At 27.7% G+C, this 21,835-nt stretch overlaps 2 protein-coding genes across 8 annotated transcripts; one reads left to right on the forward strand and one right to left on the reverse strand.

Annotated features, from left to right (window-relative positions):
* The first annotated feature begins 9,908 nt into the window (after positions 1 to 9,908).
* Positions 9,909 to 14,858, forward strand: LOC106778338 (WRKY transcription factor 6). Its single transcript, XM_014666292.2, has 6 exons — positions 9,909 to 10,126; positions 10,333 to 10,389; positions 10,532 to 10,708; positions 11,383 to 11,652; positions 13,735 to 13,848; positions 13,983 to 14,858. Exons 1-6 carry the CDS (start codon positions 10,034 to 10,036, stop codon positions 14,601 to 14,603), a joined length of 1,332 nt encoding a protein of 443 aa, XP_014521778.1. The 5' UTR covers positions 9,909 to 10,033; the 3' UTR covers positions 14,604 to 14,858.
* A 1,658-nt stretch (positions 14,859 to 16,516) lies between these two features.
* On the reverse strand, positions 16,517 to 21,422 carry LOC106778333 (cyprosin). Of its 7 annotated transcripts, none has more exons than XM_022776158.1 (14): positions 21,107 to 21,256; positions 20,236 to 20,528; positions 20,078 to 20,138; positions 19,841 to 19,935; positions 19,646 to 19,758; positions 19,283 to 19,451; positions 19,164 to 19,203; positions 18,739 to 18,803; positions 18,553 to 18,666; positions 18,382 to 18,446; positions 18,133 to 18,289; positions 17,910 to 18,029; positions 17,557 to 17,645; positions 16,517 to 17,419 (listed from the first exon to the last, which is right to left on the reverse strand). In XM_022776158.1, exons 2-14 carry the CDS (start codon positions 20,491 to 20,493, stop codon positions 17,335 to 17,337), a joined length of 1,431 nt encoding a protein of 476 aa, XP_022631879.1. In that variant the 5' UTR covers positions 20,494 to 20,528; positions 21,107 to 21,256; the 3' UTR covers positions 16,517 to 17,334. The 7 variants fall into 7 exon arrangements, with proteins under 7 accessions (XP_022631879.1, XP_022631878.1, XP_014521769.1 ...); XM_014666283.2 differs by having other exon boundaries at positions 17,092 to 17,419; positions 21,164 to 21,420; XM_014666280.2 differs by having other exon boundaries at positions 17,092 to 17,419; positions 20,236 to 20,590; positions 21,164 to 21,420.
* Between the last annotated feature and the right edge of the window lie 413 nt (positions 21,423 to 21,835).

Below are 21,835 nucleotides of genomic sequence, written 5' to 3' on the forward strand. Positions count from 1 at the left end.
TTTAAAATTTTAGTTATTGATAAAAGTAATTATTGATAATGGATTTGTCGATAAAATCAAAAGAGTAATGGATTTGATAATGAAATTAGTTGATAATATATATGTTGATAAAATTTGTCAATAGTTCATCCTTTGATAAAATCTATTAGTAAAATTAATTAGGAATTTAATGAATATTTTTATTAGTAAATTTTGTCAATAAAATGATATCAAAATTTTCGCTTTAACCATGTGGTAAAATATGTTGATAAATTCTTCAGGAAATTTGTTTAAAATCCATCAATAATTCAGTTTTGTTAAAATTGTTTATAAGTACATCAATAATTGATTTTTTTTTTAAATCAACAGTAAACTCATGAGTAATTATATTTTTTAAAATTTGTTGATAATTCTATTCATAAATTTCTGTCAATAAAATGAATACTAATTTTTTTTTTGTCAAATATAACGAAACATTTAATTTAAATTAAATAGAGACAAGTGAAAGAAAAAAAGAAAAAGAAGAGAAGAAGAATAAGTAACAAAAGTAATGACAATAATAACAACGAAAACAATAAAAGAAAATGAGAAGGATGATGAAAAAAAAGATAAAGAGAAAAAAAAGAAAAAAACAAATTGTGATATTTATCAATAAGTTTTGTCAAAAAATAAATTATAAATAGTTATAAGTGAATAATTACCCATAAATTTAGACTAGATAATTATTAATAAATAATTTCTAATAAATCTTTTGATAATTATCAATAAATTTTTCTATGATATATGAGTAGAATTTTCAACAAGAATTTTATTAACAAAACCTTTGATCGTTAATATATATGTCATCACTAATTTTTTCCACCAACGAATTTTTATATTTATAAACGAATTTTGTAAGTCAATAAGTTTGATCTTTTTTATAGTGAAAGGTTTTAAATTTTGTTCTTGCAAAAATTACATAAGAGAGTTTGTAATTTTTATTAGAAAAATTTGAATAATAATATTTTTATTAAATATCGGTGAAAATAAAACTTAAATGTTGAACAACGTGAACTTTATGTACACTTTTATTTATAAATGTGTTTCTACTAAGAAAATTATTTTCTATTGCATGTTTCCCTATACACGTGCTCCACTTCAATCACTTCTTATATCAGATATTGATCATACAATATTGTATGTTTACACTATGTTTTCTTTTATGGGTTAAATATATTTTTATTTTCTATATTTTGGAGCGATTTTCGTTTTAGTTCATTTTTCAAATTAAGATACAATTTAGTCTTTTAACTTTAGAGGTTTTAGTTCTTTTTACCAATTTTTTAAAATTTATTTGTTGTTTCAAGCACGTTTCATTATAGCATTTGAATTGTTTATACTGTTTGACACATTTTTGCTTCAATGTTAACTGAAAAACGTGTTTGAAACCGCAGATAAAGTTAAAAAAATTTGATAAAAAAAATTAAAGCCGTAATTTTCTAAAGTTGAAAGACTAAATTATACCTTAATTTGAAAGAGGGATTAAAACAAAAATTATCCCAAAATATAGAGACTAAAAACATATTTAGTCCTTCTTCTTTGTTTATTTCATATGCATGTAATCTTTTTGAATTTATGATCATTCCTATGTGTTGTATAACTGTATTTCCTACTACCATCTTTTAAAGTTTAACATTTAGTACTGTCATTCGTAATCGACAAGTCTATTAAGAAGAATAAACATAGATGTTTTAAAAAAAGAAGATAAGATAAGGAGAAAAAATTATATGTATGTAAGTCTAATTTCGACAAAAATTTCGGATAAAAACCAGAAAAAATAAGAGCTTGAATGTCTATAGAGTTGTAAGATAATTTGTTGTCATTGTTAGAACTAAGGTATCGAAAGAGGATGAAAATATCATAACTGAATAAGAAATATGGAGTAAATATGAAAAGATAACGTTGCTATCAGAAAAGAAATATATGCAAAATAAATTTGACGTGTTCAAAGTGTATTTATAAATATCCTTTAAATATAAAAAAAGCACTTTCTAGATTTATTATAAGTAAAACTTATTGAGCAATTTTACTTTAATTATATTTTTGTGAGCATTAATCATATTCTTTCTAATTAATTTTAAAAGTTGTAGTTAAATCTAATTGTTTCACTATTAAAACTATTAACAAATAAATTAATTACATTGAAAATTCCTATATATAAATTTAGAAATTTCATGTAAAATTTTTCATAATTAAAAAGAAAAGTCGATATATTCTAGAACAACCCACTTCAAAATAGTTTCCACATCTATTTATGCAACCCCTTTAAAAAGCATTTTCTTGATCCATATGAAAGTCAATATATAGAACATTCATGGTAATAGTACAAAAATACAAGACTCGTATGTCCTCCATGGTAATAGTACAAAAATACAATGTTTATATTAATATTTAAATGAATTAAAATTTTGAAAGATTTCAACATTCACAAGTTACCACGAAGCCATTTTCAAAACCAACATCTTTTTTATAATTACTGTCATAAAAACTTGAACTATTTTAGTCAACTTGGTAATCATGTAAAATATTCTATCTCTTATGTGAATAAAGTTACTTTATGACTAAGAACGAGTAATAAGTTCACTACCAATGATAGACGAACATAACATCAAATGACAATATAGATTAATCAGTGAATAAAACTCACTTTTTAAGTAAATGAAAAATAAATAAAATAATTATAAATATTTTGATATAATTGTGAAAATATATGTAAATAGCGTATAAATATTTACTTTTTTTCTATGATAAGTTAAATAATAAAATTCTTATTATTATAATTATAAAAATAAGTATAAATATTTTTTATAACTTTATTGTAGATAATTTTTATGTTTTATATATAAGTTTTTTTATTACAAATAATTATTTTATTTTAAAAAATAGTTGAATTAGAAAAGGTCAAATAAAAAATAGTTAAATTTAAAATAGTTGTTTCTGAAAAAGTAAAATTAACAAGAAAATTAATTTAGTTAAAACAAATCCATTATTTAATGAGTAAAAATGAAAACAAATTGTGGATATAAAATAAGATAATTCCTTCTATATAATGGTATACATTTACTCACGTAGAGGTTTAGACAGTTTCTTTTGTTAATAATATAATTATATAAAGTTTGACGTAATTGAATAATACATTGAAAATAAAATAAAATATTAAATATGCTTTTCATTCTAACTATAAGTATTTAGTCTATGCAGAAACTAATGTAAAACATCACTCAATAGATAGAATGTGAAATATTTAATATGTAATAATTAGAGTTCTATGTTGAAATATAATGTAAACTAGAGAGAAATCATAAGTAATATAAACTTTATTTTAATAGTTAGTTTTGTAAAATTGATTTAAATTTAAAATCTATATATTAACAAGATAGGTATGAGTTAGAGTATATTCTAGTAAAATTGGTTGTTTACTGAATCTATTATTTAATATACTCTTGAATTATTTGCTAATATCTAATCTTACATTTTTGATATAGATATCTCATAGATATGTTAAAAGTTATATATTTATTAGAGAAATTTATAATATATAATAAGTAAATTTTATAATATTAAATTAAATTTAAAATCTATTTTTTAACATTATTGTGACGTTTTTGAATATTAGTGTGACGTTTTTGAATTAACGTGAGCATACAAGGTTTTTCATTGCTCCTTACTACTCAACAAAACCGATTTTCTAACACAGTCTAAAATTAAGTCAAAATTCACATACGCGGGTTAGACGCGTAAACAATCTTCTTCCAAAAGTCTCCTTCCAGAACAACTCTAAAAAATAATACTGTTTTTTTCTTTTTTTTTTAATCCTTTAAAAAATATCTTAAAAGATGACAATGGTTTCTTTCGTTGGTATTGTTTGATTATAAAATACAATGCATTTTATTAATTAATTAAATAAAAAAACATATCTATAATTAAACATGAAATCAGTTTCAATATTTAATTTATTTTTATACACTTTTATTAAATATAAGAAAATGAGTCACAAAGTTGTTTCCCTTAAACATTGAATTTCGTTGGATAAGGTGAAAGCAAAAGTTGCCCACTGGTTTATTTGTTCTCTCTTCTTCTCAAATATCATCTGGACTGTAATATAGAATTATCGAAAAATTATTAATATAAGACTATACAAGAAATTCTTTTTCAAGACCATCATTTGCAGTTTTTTCTAAAAAAAAAAACAAAAAGAAATTTCAAAATTTAGAATCTAAAATTATTTTTGATGAATCCCAGCTAAATCTGAAATTGTTAAAATCTTGGTGCGTATTAATACTTGAATAATTTGAGTTTTGAACAGTATTTGTAGGAAGGTTCAAGGTTCCTTCGTGGTGAATAATCTATAGGAAAAAAAATGTAAGAGTTGAGTTGATTATGCTTACATATTTATCATGACTTGGTCTATATTTGACTCTCCGTCAAAACCTTGGGGATGAAAATAATATTAAAACAAACCATTTTTCTATGTAGCAAAGCATATGTTATATATTAATTTTATATGCTAAGGTTGACACAGCAAAATCGACCTTATTCTCGGGAGATTATTATTTCCCTGAAATTATGTTCATCACATTTATCCATCTAGCTTGGATTTATCCTCACGCATGGTTATTCAACCATACATATATAAACAGTTGCGTGTCACTCTTGTTAGGAAGAATATATAGTAAAATAATCAAAGGTAACTTCTTTGGAGACATGTATGAAGATGACGATAACTTGGGCTAAGAAAAAATAATGAGCATAATCGACACTATATTACAATTTTGGTCAAATTCCTTTGATGCAAGTATTATGTTGTCATTTAGTTCAAGTACAAAGTCTAGGCAAAGTTTGTTGTGTTTATTTTATTAGAATTAATTTTATTATGTAAGTTATTTAAAATATTAGAATAAAAATAAAATAAAACCTAATTTAATGGATGTTGGTTTATCAAGTGTGATAGTAGAAAGAAGTGCAAATACTGTGAAAAAGAGGTTCAAAATAAACTAAGCAGGCAAATAGATTAGAAAGACAAACAAATTGTATTAAAGACAAACAAACAAAATACACAAGAAATGAGTTAAAAGAAGGACTTAATTTTTTGAAATCAATAAAGAGAAGTATTTCATCATCTTTATTGATGATTTTTCACATTATGGACATGTCTATCCATTGCATGAGAAATCTTAATCAGTTAATGGCTTGGAAGTTTATATAAATAAAGTAGAAAGACAAATAAACAAAAAGGTGAAAATCTAAGGTCGGATAAAAGTAGTGAGTATTATGGAAGATATGATGAAAATGGATAACACCCTGGTCCATTTAATAAATTTCTTGAGAAACTTGGTATTTGTACTCAATACCCAATGTCATGCACACTACAATAAAATGGTGGGTTAGAGAGGCATAACTGAGCCTTAATGGACATGATTAAAAGTATGTTAAGTCATTCATGTTTACCTATATCAATGTGGATGTGTGCTTTAAAGATAGTCATGTATTTGTTGAACATGATTCCTAGTAAAGTTATTCAAAAGATGAATTATGAAAAAAAATAGGAAACTCAATTTGAGACACTTGCATGTTTGGGGTTGTCAAGCAGAGAAGTGAGAATTTACAATTCGTAAGAAAAGAAACTAGAAATTGGATGAAAGGACAATAAGTGGATACTTCATTATTTATCCAAAAAAATAAAAAAGGATATATGTTTTATCGTCTTACCCATAGTATAATAATTGTTGAAACTAGAAATGTTCGATTCATTGAGAATGGTGAAACTAATGAGAATGAAGATTCACAAAATGTGAGATTAAGGAAGTTAGAACGCGAGTTTCTATAGTCGATACCTCTTCTTCAAGAGTTGTTATTCCATATGTTGTAAACACACACAACAATAAAGAAGAATAACAAATTAATGATCCTAAAGTTCACAATGAGCCAATAATAGAACAACCACAATATATAATATTAAGAAGATCTCACAGAGAAAGAAAGTATACTATTTTGAATGTTTATATGGCTTATCTACAAGCGTAAGAAAATGACTTAAGAATTGATAATGACTTATTAGTTTCACTATCAGAAGCCATTGACCGTGTATGCTATGAATGATGAGCTTAAATTAATGACAAAATTATGTAAGAGGCCTTGTGGAATTACCAGAAGGATGTAAGAGAGTTTGGTGTAAATGGATCTTTAAAACTAAACATAACTTTCATAGAAATATCGAACATTATAAAATTAGATTTGTTGTTAAAGGTTTTACTTAGAAAAATGGTATTGACTATAAAAAAAATTTCTCCTATTATACTAAGAAAGATTCTTTTACAATTATAATAACATTAATAGTTTATTATGATATTGAGCTGTATCAAATAGATTATAATACTACTATTTTGAATGGAGATTTAAAAAAAATAATTATATGAACCAACTAATAGAGTTCACTAAAGAAGGGAAAAATAAAACATGATGCATAAACTTAACAAATCAACGTATCAACTTAAGTAAAAATTTGTGTTTATATTTATTTTCTCTTCACATGTATTTGATTTAGTAACTTTAGTTTGAAAAGTTTATTTTTAGCATTTTCAAAAACTATTTTAAAATAAATCATCTTGTAAATCATACTTGAATCTAAGAGAGATCCTCAATCACATAAAGCTTTCATTCTTTTTGAATCTAATCCTCACTCACATAAAGCTTTCATTCCTTTAAAACAACAAATAACAAAACATCCTTTTTGAAAGGCTTTTTAAAAAGTTCAATAAACACCATTCAACTCATTTCTTGTGTAAATTATATTTTACAAATACTTATATAGTTTTACACTTTCATTTTGTTCGGAAGTGTTTCCCATTATGTCGCACTTATTTTTACCTTTAAAAGTAGGTTGCACATATTCTAATAACCTTTCTGGCCCCATATAAATGAACTATATTTAATAATATGACAAAATTAAATAGTTTCTATTTTAAGCTGAAGCTGTCAAATGATATTCTATGCCAAAAAAAATAAAATAATAACTTTAATGATTTTTAAGTTAAGAAAATATTAATCTAAATATTGTAAAATTTAGGGCATACAATTAGTTGATCCCAGTTATTTAAAAATTTGAAAGGTGTCTCCCAAACATTGAAAATGTGTCCCTTGATGCCAACAGCTAGATTTGTCTTTCAATCTTTTGTTTATTATTTTAGACGTGTGAAATTGAATTGCTAAAAAATTGTGAAGATTTGATTTTGAATATATGGAAAATGCAAAGGGTATTAAAAAAATGTGTTGGGGAAATTTCCCTTCAATTTGTTGAATGAGCGTTTGGTGTATAATAATAATAGAGAATGGTTAATGTTGCAGCCTGAGTCACGGTGGATATTCAATTATTCTCGTCTTTTTCCTTTCCATAAATGAAGGGAAAACAAAAAGTAATCTAAATCCAAATTTGTCCCTTTCATTGTTGGTGGTGAGAACCAAGGTATTTCTACATTGACTTACCACATTACAATAACATCATATTAATATTGCTTTTCCATAATACTCTAAGCCAACCTCAAACCTGTCTTCATTAATAAATGCTAATGGAACATACTATCAAACACAACCTCATCAAATCGTGAGACACGCTCCCCTTTCTTTATTTTCCTTCTACTCGTCAAAACCTTAATTGCATTAATTAAATATAACACTAATTTGTATTATTTTATCTTGAAAACATATATTTTCTTCAACAAACAAAATATGAATTGAAATAAGTGTTGTTACAAACAAAGTCTCATATCATATAAGATAATAAATGGACATGAGTTTATATATATATAAAGATAAAAGACATTTTGAAATGGTATCTGAAAACCAAAACAAATAATATATTTCATTTGAATAAATTTTAAAAGTGATATTATACAACAAAATTCAACAATAGAACCTACAAAAACTAAATTAAAAACTTGCAAAATAAAACTTAGAGATAATCTTACATCAAAGACTAATCACATTAATCACATTGTATTGATTTGAAAAGTATTCACACTGAGTGAACTAAAGGTTTTTTTTTTTTTTTATTTAAACTTCTTCCAAACTTTTAAAACAAAAAAAAATAAGAAAAAAAGTAACCTTTTTAAAAATTGTATATATTTTCCTAATTTATACATAATTTAATTAATAAAAATTATTGTATATTTTGTACAAATGTTTAGAAAAAAAAAAGGGTAAATAAATACTAAAATACGTAAGTAGTACAGCTCATGATACCCACCTTTTAAATTAGATAGGGCCCATATGCGCTCACCTTGGACATTTGTTCACCGATGTTGAAATCTTTATGAATGAACAACACAATTCAAAAGCAATAGATGAGAAGAAAAGACAAACTTACAACTTGTATTCCAAACTGCAAAACTGATAATAAATGAATATACAATTCACGGAAACAAAACCTACAGAAATAAAAATCTCATGTGCTATTTAATGGCTTTATTGTTTAGAATATGACTGATTATAGTAATCTTTTAAGAAAAAAGTAATAGTCTCTTTAATTAATAACAAGAAATCAATCTTTAATATTTCAACATACACACAAATATATATATATATATATATATATATATATATATATATATATTATAGTTTAATTGTTTACAATCACTAGTAGAAATACCAGTATTTGTTGTTAATTTTGTATGTCCACATTTTTTGGTAATAAAAAATACTGACACAATTACAATTTTTTTTTATCATGATAAGAACAATATTATAGATATAAATTCTACAAAAATATATCTAATAAAAATTATAAGAATTTATCATTTGTATTAATTTCTATCAATATTATATTATTTCAATTCCCAATTTTGTCATGAAATTAAAATTTATTTTTGTCAAAAAATTTATATAATTTTAATTTAAACTTAAAAAATAATAGATATAGTTCTTCTAATCCAATTATATTAATTTTATTTTGTGTTAAACAAAAATTATATTAATATTTGAGTTGTTTACACCATATGAAACATTCTCATTTCAATGTCAACTTGTATAAACAACTCAAATATTAACATTAAAAGTATTTGACATGTTAAAAAAAAATAATGTAATTAGGTTAAAAAATTATGTCTGTTTATTTTTAAAATTTAAGGACCAAAATATATGAAAGTTACGGACAATAACAACTTCTAATTTTCACGTCAAAATTTAAAAGACTAAAAATATATATTTAATCATGTTATATATGAAAAATACTCATTAATCTTATTAAGTTTTTTTAAAGAAAAACTTATTTTTGTAGACTTTAATAATAAGAAGTTTCTCTTAAATTATATCTTTTTATTTACAACTTTAAGATCTTATTTTAGAAAATTGTTTGTATATCACTCCATCAACCATTTATTGGTTAGGTTGAATTTATGATAATTAAAACTACTTTATTTTTAACTCGTTCGAAATGAGTGTTCAGTTTAGAACAATTGAATACGTTAATTTGGTACTCTCTAAATAGTTCCTTAATTAGTTAGCAAGTCCCTTATCACAATTGTCTTATAACACTAGGGTTTCCAATTCAACCATGGAGCCTCCATCACGGATAAAATAATAAAAAATATTTTTTCTTATATTTTTCTTCTCTCAAATAAGATTATTAATGGAAAGTTTCACATTAAAGATGTACCTAAAATAAATTACTCACAATATTATTTATTATCTTGAAGAAGACTATATGTTATCTCCACCTTCAATGAGGTCATTTTCATATTTGGTGTAGAAAAGTATATTTCCTTTCTCCATCCTTTACTTGATGTTATTTTTATATTTTATAATTTAAGAAAGGTAATTAAATATTTTGGATGGAAAAAGAAGGTATTAGAAAAATAGACTTAGCAAGGACTCTGCAGAAATTTCGTCCATAAACACTGCAGACTACACCCACTATGTAGTTTGGTGAAGAGATTAAAGTCTCTGGGAAAATCACCTATATATATGGATATATGATATCACCATCTCTCAGTAGTGGTAACCATCATAAAGGGTTAGGAAAATGGAAGAAAAATCTTCCTTAAAAAATTTGCTGAAAGATGAAGAAAGGCCTTACGATTGTAATACAACAGATGAACCCTCCCTTCATAACACTGTAAGTTTTCTTACTGTTAATTTCTATCAGATTTTGTAAACTCTGGTTGTGATTAGATTCTTTCAAAACCTTAAAATATTGCAAAAAAATATGATCCATGAGGTTGACCTTGGTCTCTATCTCCTAGCTTAATTCCATTTTTTACATTTAAGCAGGATGACATGATTTTGAGCTATTAACTGATTATGAAAAAATAAATTATGCAGATGGGATCCAGTGTTCTCTCTTTGAGCCTGAATAACACTGGACAGCCCTTCAACCAAGTGAGTGATATTAATTTCTGGGGTACCCTATAAAGCTCAGAATTCTCTTACTTTCTAAGCATAAATTTTCGTTGTTCTTTATTGAACATGCATGATTAATTAATATTTATTTTAATTTTCTGGTGTGTGTGGTTATTCTTAGATGGGCATGCTGAGAATCAAACTTGAAGAAGCTAAGAAAGAGAATGAAATCCTAAAGGCCATGCTAACCCAGGTTAATGAACACTGCACTGTTCTTCAGAATCGAATACTTTTTGAGATGCAGCAAAATCAACTCTCTTCATCAGTTATCAATAAAAACAATAATCATGAGTCGCAGGTAATGATAATAAGTTTGACTTAAATTTTTGTTTTACACAAGCTTCTTTTATAAGCATGTGGTTAACCTTCCTTTTGTAATTGCTTTGATTCAAAATTATAGATTAATTGCCTGAAAATTAAGCAATTAATGTAGCTAGTTTTACTTGGTCAACAACTCAGCGTATATATTCAGTGCCAGCAATAATGTCAGGCCCAGAAGGTCTCTATCTTCTAGCTAGCTATACCGGGGAATTGAAGACAAACAGATAAACAACAACTATATATGACCAAAACAAAAGAAAAAAAAACATTATTTTGTTGTTCTTGTAACTTTCATGACGTATATGCATTTGACAGAAAAATATATAAGTAGAAAGAGTAAAATGATTGAGGGAAAAACTGTACATGTAATAAAACCAGCAACTTCATAGGAAATTAAATAATTAATATTTTGAATTGGAGACTCACATAGATGGCATTTCATTGAGATCATTAAATGTTGTCAAAATTTTGACATATGCAATTGCAATGTGATCAGAAAAATTTATAAATCTTGACATTGTAATTGAGTTGTAGTTTCTGACTTTTATCAAAAAATGTTGATGAGTAGTGCTGATAACTTTTGCATTATAATTATGTCCTTTGAAGAAGATACCTAAAAAAGTTGCATATCTTTATATGAATTGTTTGAAGGGAAAAATACAAGATGTGGAGAAACCAATGCTACACACTCGACAGTTTTTGAATATTGGTGACTGTTCTTCACTTTCAGAGGGTTATACAGAAAAGGTTGAAAAGAAAATATTAGGCAGAAGCCTGGCATGTGAGAAGAACAATATTGTTGAAGGTGAAATGAACACAAAAATAGCATTGCATGAAGCAAAATGCATAGAAGATCAAGCATCTGAGGTTACTTGCAGAAGAGCTAAAGTATCCATAAGAGCACGATCAGATTTTTCTTTGGTAAGAATTTGTATCTCAATTGGTAACTATTGTGTTATTATATGGTTTTCTATAGGACTTGAAAATTTTAAATTAGAAAAAATATCCCACACACAACAACACCATCCTTTTAATTTTTGAAGTGATGAAATATTTTTTTATATAAAAACTAGATATAAAATTGAAGGGGTGCAAATCGTTTTTTTTTTCTTTATAAATTATAATATATATGTTACTTTTACATAGAAATTGTTGACTGATTATAGCAAGAAAAAAGAATAAGATTTGTCTGATAATAATACCTGGCCGGCTGACATTGTGTAAAAATCCACCAATGCCATTGTATTATAAATGCTTTTAATTAACTGAAGGAAAAAAATTAATTACTTTCCTTTATCAGTGTGTTTAAACCTCATTTTCAATTAAAAAGATAAGCACTTCTTATTCTTAATAAGATTGTTTTTTCGTATTAAACCTCCTTTTTTTTCAACTCAAAACATTAATTCTTGTCATTGTAAATGCAAATAAAAAAATACTCTACCCTGACTGTAATTTAATTTTATTATTAGATCAGGAAGTCATTTTATAGTTAATTATAATTTCATCTCCAACAAACTTATAATATTAAATTTTATTAGAAACCATAGTTATCTTAAACAAAAACAAAAGAAAAATCCTAATGTGCGTGTGTATATATATAACATGTTGAATGATAAGTAGATTTATACGCATGCATGCAGTGCAGTGATTACAAATTGTGTCATAGACAGTGAAATATTTCTACATTTTCTTGAAACCTCTCCTTAAATGTGAAAAAAATAAAATAACGTGTGTTTTTGTATTATAAAAAGCTTATCACATGTGCGAGGGGTGTAAATTAAGTAAAACAAACGCGTGAAATTATCATGCCTATGAAAACTTAATTAAAAAAATATTAATTTAGACAAAAAGGAATTACACTAATATAGCATGATAGTTTTGACAAAATATAGTATTAAATATTTGATAAAAAGTTCAATAATTGGACGGTGTGTATAGAAAGACATTTGTCAAAAAGAAGTTAACCTTACTACAACTTTGTACCTTAAAAGAATTAATGTCTGACTTTGAGATATAAAGAGTTTTTAATGACTAAACTCTTTTTTACTAAATTTGTTATTTTATATTAATAAGTTTTTAATTTTATTTAACTTAATTATGTTGGTTTATAAAATATAATTTATATGCGTTTTAGAATTATACATGTATTCCTAAGTTAATTTTGACTAACTACAAATTTCTGTACAATTGGATTGGAAAGTAATACAATTCTCTTTAATATGAATTAAATAAATCCGGTTTACTAAAATATGAGTTAAGCAAGTTCAAATAAAGCTTATGCAAATTCACCATTAACAATTTGTCATTTTTTACTATTATAATTTATTACCATTTTTAAAGATATGTATCGACACTTGGGTTTCCTTTAATATTAGAATATAGTACTTTAATGATTTAAATATTTAATTTACTAGTTTGCATATTGATATTTTGATTTTCGTATATTATCCGTATAATATCAGCTTATTTGTCTATAAGTATTCTCATTTTGAATTTATGAGGTATCAACAATATATGGGTTGAGAGTTTAAGTTAGATATTTTCTAAATAAAGATTAGTTAACAATGAGTTTGTTTGTTTTTTTATTATTTAAAGGTTTTATGTGATATATTCAATATACTCTACTAATATTTGATATTGTGTTGGAACTTTGTATATGAGTTAACGACATCTCAAATGTTCTGTTTAATTAACATATATATATATATATATATATATATATATATATATATATATATATATATATATATATATATATATATATTTTAACGTTAAAAGAATTGTCTAATTATTAGTAATTATAAATGAATATTTTGATTATATTACAATAAATATAATATGAGTAACAGGTTAGAAAAAAAAATTATGTTTAAGCAAATTAACTTATCTACCCTATTAATATGAGGTGGATAAATTCCAAAAAAAAATTATATATCAAAAAGTGAGTTGATTGAAGAGCAAAATGAATTTAATGTTTATTTGATGGTGTTGTAATGCATTCAGATGGGAGATGGGTGCCAATGGAGAAAGTACGGACAAAAGACTGCCAAAGGCAACCCATGTCCCCGAGCCTACTACCGTTGCAGCATGGGAACTGCATGTCCAGTTCGTAAGCAGGTTTCTTTCCAAAATCTTAAAAAACCTTAAAACAATGTTGAAGGAAAACCGACAAAATCTTTAAGAAAATCTAGTTGTCACATATTTAGCAGTTTAATTAGTTACAAGATATGGTGGTATTACATTTGCAACAGGTGCAGAGGTGTTTTAAGGATGAGACTGTTCTGATCACAACCTATGAAGGAAGCCATAACCACCCACTCCCAACAGCAGCCAGATCTTTGGCAAGCTCAACCTCAGCAGCATTGAACATGTTCCTATCTGGGTCACTCTCGAGTTCTGTTGGCACCACCACTCTACCAAACTCACCCCTCTTCTCTTCATCACTGTCTTCTGTTTCCCCAACTGCAGTAGCCACTTTCTCCCATAGTGCAACATGTCCCACAGTAACGCTGGACTTGACTCAGCCCAACAACAACAACAATAACTATCTCCAGTTCCAAAGAGCCACCACTTCACACCCTTTCTTCCCTCTCCCACTGCATGACCACCCTCATCACGGGTTGCCCTTATTGTGTTCCAAAGTTCCAACCTTTTTAAGCCCAGACAATAACCTTGCATTGGTAGATGTTGTCAGTCAGGCCATAACCAAAGACCCTTCTCTCAAGGCAGCACTTTTTTCAGCCATTTCTTCACTCACCGGAGATTCTCAGAAGAACAGCAATAACCGCACCCCAAACACTGGTTATGACCCTTGTTCTAAGATGCCTGCAATATTACCACCTCATCACCCTTGCTCTACTGAGTTGATATAGAGTTATATCAATATATTGTTGTCTAAATAATAAATCAAATAGAAAAAATGTGGCTTCTTTTCCTGCAGAAAGAGGTAAGCATGATATGTGTGTTTCTGAGTGAGAGAGAGAGAGAGAGAGAGGTAAGTTTTATGAGAAATCTAGGTCACAGCCATCCCAACATATTGGCTTTCCTATGTATTTATACAATGTAAAATAAATTAATGAACATATTGAAGTTTTGGCTTTTGGTCTTGTAATTAACTATATATATATCCACCTAGTGTTATAAGAAAAAGTAAACCTAAAGGTTGTAATTTCATACATAAATTCTAAGATAATGCTCTTGGAGGTCGAGATATATCCTATATGGTCTCACAGTAAACATTCATCAACTTTCTATCTTTTTTTACTTCGAGATGTACTCTTCCAAACACCAATATGGTATGAGATGTATCAAGCAAAGCAAAGATATCTTTAACTTCTTGTTAGTGTAGGAATTGTTAGAAATCCCATATCAACTAGAAATAATATCAATTTATAGTAGTTAAGTGAATACAAATATTACCTTATAAATAATTTGTGAATTGAGTTAGAATTAAAATCTATTTCTAACGTAATATCATAACTATCGTTAAAAGTCTATTTCTAACAAAAATATTTTAAAAATTCAATACTCAAATTAGGTATGTGTCACACAATATAAATACTAAAAATAAATATCCAACAATTGTCTTGTAAGTAGTATCATTTATAGTAGTTTCGTGAGTTTTTTTCTCACTTAGGTAGTTACTTTTCTTTAAGTTATTTTTTTAAACTTGTGAGTTGTGCTTAATACTATCTAGTCATTCAGTTAGGATTGACATGTGCTACTCTTATAACCAAGATATCTCTATCGACAGGAGATAATTTTGAATTGCCTAATGTATCGACATAGTATTATTTTAAGTTGACGAAATCATCTCAATTATATATGAGAAAAAAAAAGTATTTCATGATTTATTTAGAGGAAGACAAGTGAAGTAAAGAAGAAAAAAAAAGTAGTGAAAATAAAATAAAATTTATTATTTATAAGGATAAATACTGAAAATGTGGTGAGAAAATTTTTCTCCATTTGTTTAATTGATGAATGGAAAAAATTCAAAGAAAGAAAATAGTTGAATTAAACACTGATTTTTTATTATATTTAAGGTATAAAAATTTTATATAATATAATTAACTAATGAAAAATGATTTTTTTTATAATTTTAATTACACAAGCGACTCAATCTGATGTTTCAAGAGTGGAGTATAGTTCCAAATAATAATTAGTGTTATATAATATTGAGTCGTTTAATGTGTAATTGACAAGTGTAATAATAATTATATGATTTTAGTAAAAGGAAGTACAAGAAGATCAGAAAAAGAATAATCTCGAACAGAGGTTGGCTTTTCTAAAATGTTCGTAGCATTTATGAGAATCTGTGTCATGTTTACTCTTTTTGGATTTTATTTATATATCGGGTGACGATGAAGTGAATTTCCCAGTGTCCCTTCCTAAGGTAAGAATGATTTCTTTTTCTTTTTTTTTTCACCTAAAGTTCATTTTTAGAAGTAATTAGTTATTAAAAAAATTAATTTTTGCATAAGGAAAAAAAGAGAGATTAAATATTAAAATAATGAATGTAAAGTGTGTGTAAAAGATTATTAAGTGTTTAAATAATATACTCTTAAATGAATTATTTTCATAAAGATTTATCAAGTAGAAAAGTCAAAACAAAAATTTAAATTAGCTTTTATAAACTATAAACTAAATTATAAAGATTGTAGTAAAATTTCTATCATTTTTTTTTACTTGTGCATAAACTAATTTTATCTTATAAAAACAAATACTCATTTCATATTTATTGGGCTTCATTCGATCATATATATAGGTTTGTTATAACAGAAACACTTCAGGATTTATTCAAAGAATCATTGATCAGTAACTTAAACTTTCACAAATTTAAGGTCGACGTATAGATTCCTGATAAGTTGATTCAAGTAGCAAATCGAAAGTCCGAGTAACATCCCTATTTCAAAAGTTGTACAGTCTCTGGCAAATTTGCTCGTCAGGTTATGCTCATAATATGCTTGATTAAAGTTCTGACTGGACATATGTATTTATTTTTTCTTAGCATTTCGTCAAAGATTTTCATGCTAAAGGGGAGTAACTGAATATTCAATGCAAATGTTTTTCTTACTAAATTAGAATACCAATTAAAGTGATTACTTCATATATAATTTAAACAAAAAATTTTGTCAGGACAAGTGATTAGTGATAGAGTAGAGGTTCAGTTTCTGGTATAGCTGTTTTCCTAAACGAGATGAAAACAACTTAATTTTGGGAAGGGATCCATATTTTTTTTTACACCTATTTTTATTACAATCCCTTTTTTACTCACTGATGAGTAAAAGGCTTTTACTGCCATAGAGGGTTTTGACATTTATAAGATGTATTTAGTACTGTAAAATAAATGCACAGTTAATTAAGCATCTCTCTCTTGAAAGTTTTTCTGCCTTATATATTCTTTTACTCTTGTTTTTCTCTCATTTTAACACTTGGGAACAAATATCACAAATTTTATTCATAGAATATTCCAATCACCATTTACAGCTGAATAGAGACCTTGAGACAAATTCTCAAGAGCTGCATTTATTATTTGTGGATCATGCAGACCTCCATTTTTATTATTCAAAACGAATTTGGTGAAGTAATATCACCAAGCTATAATTATGCAGCTTCTGCAAATCCTATACGGAGATTTCCATAGTCAAATACTGTATGATATGCCCCCAAGAATATATTTCCAAGAACCCTGCAAACATACCATTACTGTCATGTCACACATAATATAAAGATATAGTGGGAAAAGAGAAAACCAAGCACTTGGCTCATTGCTGAAGTGATTTAGTAGCATACATAATTTACATTAACATTACTAGAATAGATTACCAGAGGGGACCCTGTGGAGGAGGAACATCTATAGCAACAAAACCACCATAGCAGACAGTAGAACAGCCTTCTTCAAATTGAAGTACATACTGAGGACAAAGGAGAGATTAAACTTACGAAACATTATGAAATGGGAACAAACTAAGGATTGCAAAAAAAAGCACCGGTTTTTTGCTTTGTTTATTTGTCAAATCTTTGTAATGGAAAGAGTAGAAGAATCAATTTTGAGAAGTTGGAGAGAAACAGATAAAATTGAGGTAGTATCAGATATAAATATATTATGCATGAGCACTTTTCTAGTGCTAAGACAGTGATGTATAGAAGCAACACAGCATTCATGTTAAACAACAAACCTGTTCTGGAGAGAGGGGAAAGGATTTGTTTCCAATCGTGAATGTGATGTGTGGCATGGAAGAAATACTATTGCAGTTTATAAATGAATGTCCCGGGGGATTTGGAAGCTTCTCACACAGCTTTAGAGAAGGAAATTGACACAGAAAAAGCCTGTGAGTGATTAATTGGAGGACTTATGTTATGTGAAGCATATCTAACAACTGTAAGCTTGTAAACACCTACCTCATCCACATATTTAAATGCTTTTTCTTTCACATTGCTTTGCTTAATCTGAACTTGGACCCAAAGGACAATCATATTGCAAAAGGAACAAAAGGGGCTCTCCCTTATTGGTGATCCATTCCAACTTTCATTATGCACCACTGTTTCAATAACATCACTGCAGGTTAAAGTTAGACCTATGTTAAGAGAACAGGAAGAAAGGAAAGTGTCTCTAAAGAATCAAGTTTAGGAAAATGAAAAAAAGTGTACTCCATTGTGTTAAATCCGTTGTTTGAACAGAGTCCAATGTCACTGCATACAAGTTCTGGATTTAACTGCAGATATGAGACATGAGAAAGTAGGTAAAGTATGATTAAAATTCCAATAGCTGTATTCTGTAGATAATTATTAAGTGTAAGTAAAATTACAAAAGGAACAAACCCCAGCAATTAAGGATGCCCATATTGAATCCCCATAGTTATGGAGAATGCTTTTACACTCAAAACTAACATACCCTTCTGCTCCAATGGCATGGTTAATTTGAGTCACAACACTCTGGAAACAGAAAATATTGAGAAAAATCCCCAAAGAGGAAGTGAACAGAGAGAATAATGTTCGAGATCATACAGTTGGACCAGCAATTAGAGATGTCCCAGAGTCTATAATTGCAGCACAGCCACCCTCACACAACCCTGTCAAACGTTTTATATGATTTTCTGATGTGAGGTCAAAGGTAATTAAGAAAAGTACCAGGCATGGAAAATTTGGAAATCATGCATGGCCGCAGTAAAAAATTTAAGGTGGAAAAAAAATCAAGAGGACCACTTGAATTAAAAAGAAAAACAGTTGGTATAAAAGACCTTTTACTTCTTAAATGACTGGAAATTTAAATGTCATTTCTGGAAAAAGCACCAATTTGTTGCCTTTTAGCATAATTCAACATTTAGCAACCTTAATCTAACAAAACGTACATAGTATTCAATCACAGCTATAACAAACAATGAAAAACAATGCAGATTTAAGAATCATGAAAAATAGCAATGTAAGAGCACCTGTTGAGTTACTTGTAACTAGAACATCTCCCACATCAATCTACAAGTGCAAACTCCCAAAGTCAATAATGATATGGTAGATGATAATAACCATGGATGAAATTATAAATATGCTGTACCTGCCAATAACCCTTTTGAGAAAGGGGAACATATGTGTGTTCACCTCTAAAATGCCTGTAGTCAATACCACCAAAGACAATTTCACCCCCCATTTCTTCTATTGGATCTTGATTTAGCCAAAGAGAGAAAATTTGGTGGCATATTTGCCCTTGTTCTATCATATTATACCTGCATTCACCTAACTAATCATTGCATCTGAAGCATAAAAAACTCAAGAAAAAGGGGAAGTTTGACTATCCTTCTACCCTGTTACCATAAAAATACAATCACGCATACTCTTCAACATTTATTCAAATCTAAAATGGAGAAAAGAAGAAACATCAATAAAGAGAGAAATGAATTAATAAAGTTCTTGTGAGTACCAAACTGGTGTGACTTTTCCAATTGCAGCATCCAGGAACCCGAGTCCAAGTATGCCATCAAATGGAAGTGCAGAAAGTGCGAATGATCCCTCTCTTGTAATCTCCGCAAATTCCTGAAGGATGGGAAGTTACAAATGATTAGCAAAACCAAAACAGCATAATCTGATTGAAAATAACAGAGGTCAATACACTGACTTGATCTTTGATGATGACATCTCCAACTTGTACATTATCTTGGCTGAAGAATCCATAAATAGATCCTTGGCCATAAGGGATACTGCAAGGTGTTCCTGCATATTTTCCCAAATGCAACTTTAAGCATGTTCATTGAAACAGCATTTATATATCTGCATATAAAAACAAATGAAGGCATCTAAAATGAAATCAATTAGTTTATCTTTTCAATGATATGCCATGATAATCCAAAGTTACCAATTTCGGTATAGGTGCTAGATATCTTCGACCTATACTTGGAATGAAAATAGCAAGCGATCTGCACATGCCATGTGTGTTTTTAAAACATGTTCATTCAAAAATAAAACAAATACTAATAAGCACTTGCATCAGAATCAGCTCATTGGGTAACTTACAGAGAAGATGCATTTGGAAGATGGAACCCAAAGATTTGAGCTGCCAGTGTCAAACACAACATTGAAGTATTGAGGGGGTGAACCAATACTAATCTCCCCAAAATATTGTGCATCAACATAATTCTTAAGATATATTATATCTTCATCACAACAATTTTTTTGATCACCCCCTAAATCAGTAGGACGAACGAACTCTTTGATTCTTGCATCTTTAAGACTCTGAAGGTCTAAATTCCTCCTTTTTAGACCAACCCTCATCAACCCATCATCAGAAGTTGCAAAAGTCAACGATCCTAACCAAGCCCAAACACACATAACAACCAGCAGACACTTCAAACCCATTCTTACAACTCATCTGGTTCAACATGTTCAATAAACTTCAGCAGAAGCAATATAAAACAACATACTAATCACAACAATCAGATAATCTTTTCCGTTTTCAGTTCTGCTAACAATTTCAATAGTTTGACTAAAGTAAACAGCATAATTTTAAAAACCTCAAGTTCATTCAAATGCCAGCCATGTAAGAAACAAAGACATTTCAAAACAAAATCAGAAAAAGAAAATCATGATAATATCCTTTGAATTAACATCAGAAGCAAAACACAACAATTTTAAGGTTCACAGATTGAAGTCAAGAAAATATACTGGAAATCTAAAATCAATAGTGATTGACAACATCAAAGATAAACATGAAAATTTCAGACCTGATGAAAAAGGTACAGGCCTACACTATAAAGGGGAGTAACATGTCTTTCGTATATAGAACTAAACAATCATACGGGTCTTGCAATTTTATACACCTAATAGCTACTGGGTATGAAGTTTGAACAATTTACAGCTTCCCCTTTACCTAAAAATCGAAGCTTACTTGTTAATTTTCTGTTTAAGTTGTTTTTTATGCTGAAAAAGAACAATTCAACCTTACATGGAAACCACTGCGTAGTTTCGTTTAAGATGATGTTGTTTCCCGCACGGTAATAGGAGTGGAAGTAACTGCAGCAGTTTTCAGCATACGATGTAGCACATGCGTACTAGAAGGATCAATATTCTTGGTATATTCCCAGAATCCAGACGAAACTGGAGTTTGTACTAATTATAACGACGCGAACAGGTGTTGGTCGTGTTCTGGGCTTCACGGCAATATGCTAATTCCAGAACGAGTTACGCGTGGACATTTTTATCATCATGTGATCTATGCTTAAATTCTTACCAGTTTTATTTTTCAATATTTTGTTTTAATCTCAATAAATTTAGTCTCAATGGGATAAATATAGTTGATATACGCATTAAATATATTTATTTATATGCATTGGGATAAATAATAATAGGTTGTGACATGATATGCTCACGACAGTAATGTTAGTATTGAAAATAATAACAATTTCTTAAATCTCATAATCGGATAGTTTAAGTTCATTATCCACGAATTAGGCTATGTTTTATTCCTCATCGCACTCCATAATTCACACACCCTTATTAACATGTTGCGTCCCATAGTATCTCATATATACATCAATATTTTGTTTTTTGAAAAGAACAAAATTGAAATATCACAAAATTTTTATAATAATATTAAAAATTATTAGTTATCATGTTG

This window comes from Vigna radiata, unplaced genomic scaffold, assembly GCF_000741045.1.
Source record: "Vigna radiata var. radiata cultivar VC1973A unplaced genomic scaffold, Vradiata_ver6 scaffold_401, whole genome shotgun sequence".
Classification (NCBI taxonomy): domain Eukaryota; kingdom Viridiplantae; phylum Streptophyta; class Magnoliopsida; order Fabales; family Fabaceae; genus Vigna; species Vigna radiata.

Excerpts from the sequence above, each read along its gene's own strand:
- LOC106778338 (XM_014666292.2), top strand. The coding sequence starts at position 10,034 with ATGGAAGAAAAATCTTCCTTAAAAAATTTGCTGAAAGATGAAGAAAGG. Across the intron at positions 10,709-11,382 it reads ACAATAATCATGAGTCGCAG|GGAAAAATACAAGATGTGGA; the intron begins GTAATGATAATA and ends AATTGTTTGAAG. Across the intron at positions 11,653-13,734 it reads CACGATCAGATTTTTCTTTG|ATGGGAGATGGGTGCCAATG; the intron begins GTAAGAATTTGT and ends TAATGCATTCAG.
- LOC106778333 (XM_014666280.2), bottom strand. The coding sequence starts at position 20,577 with ATGGGTTTGAAGTGTCTGCTGGTTGTTATGTGTGTTTGGGCTTGGTTA. Across the intron at positions 19,204-19,282 it reads CTCAAAAGGGTTATTGGCAG|ATTGATGTGGGAGATGTTCT; the intron begins GTACAGCATATT and ends TTGCACTTGTAG. Across the intron at positions 17,420-17,556 it reads CCTCCACAGGGTCCCCTCTG|GGTTCTTGGAAATATATTCT; the intron begins GTAATCTATTCT and ends GTATGTTTGCAG.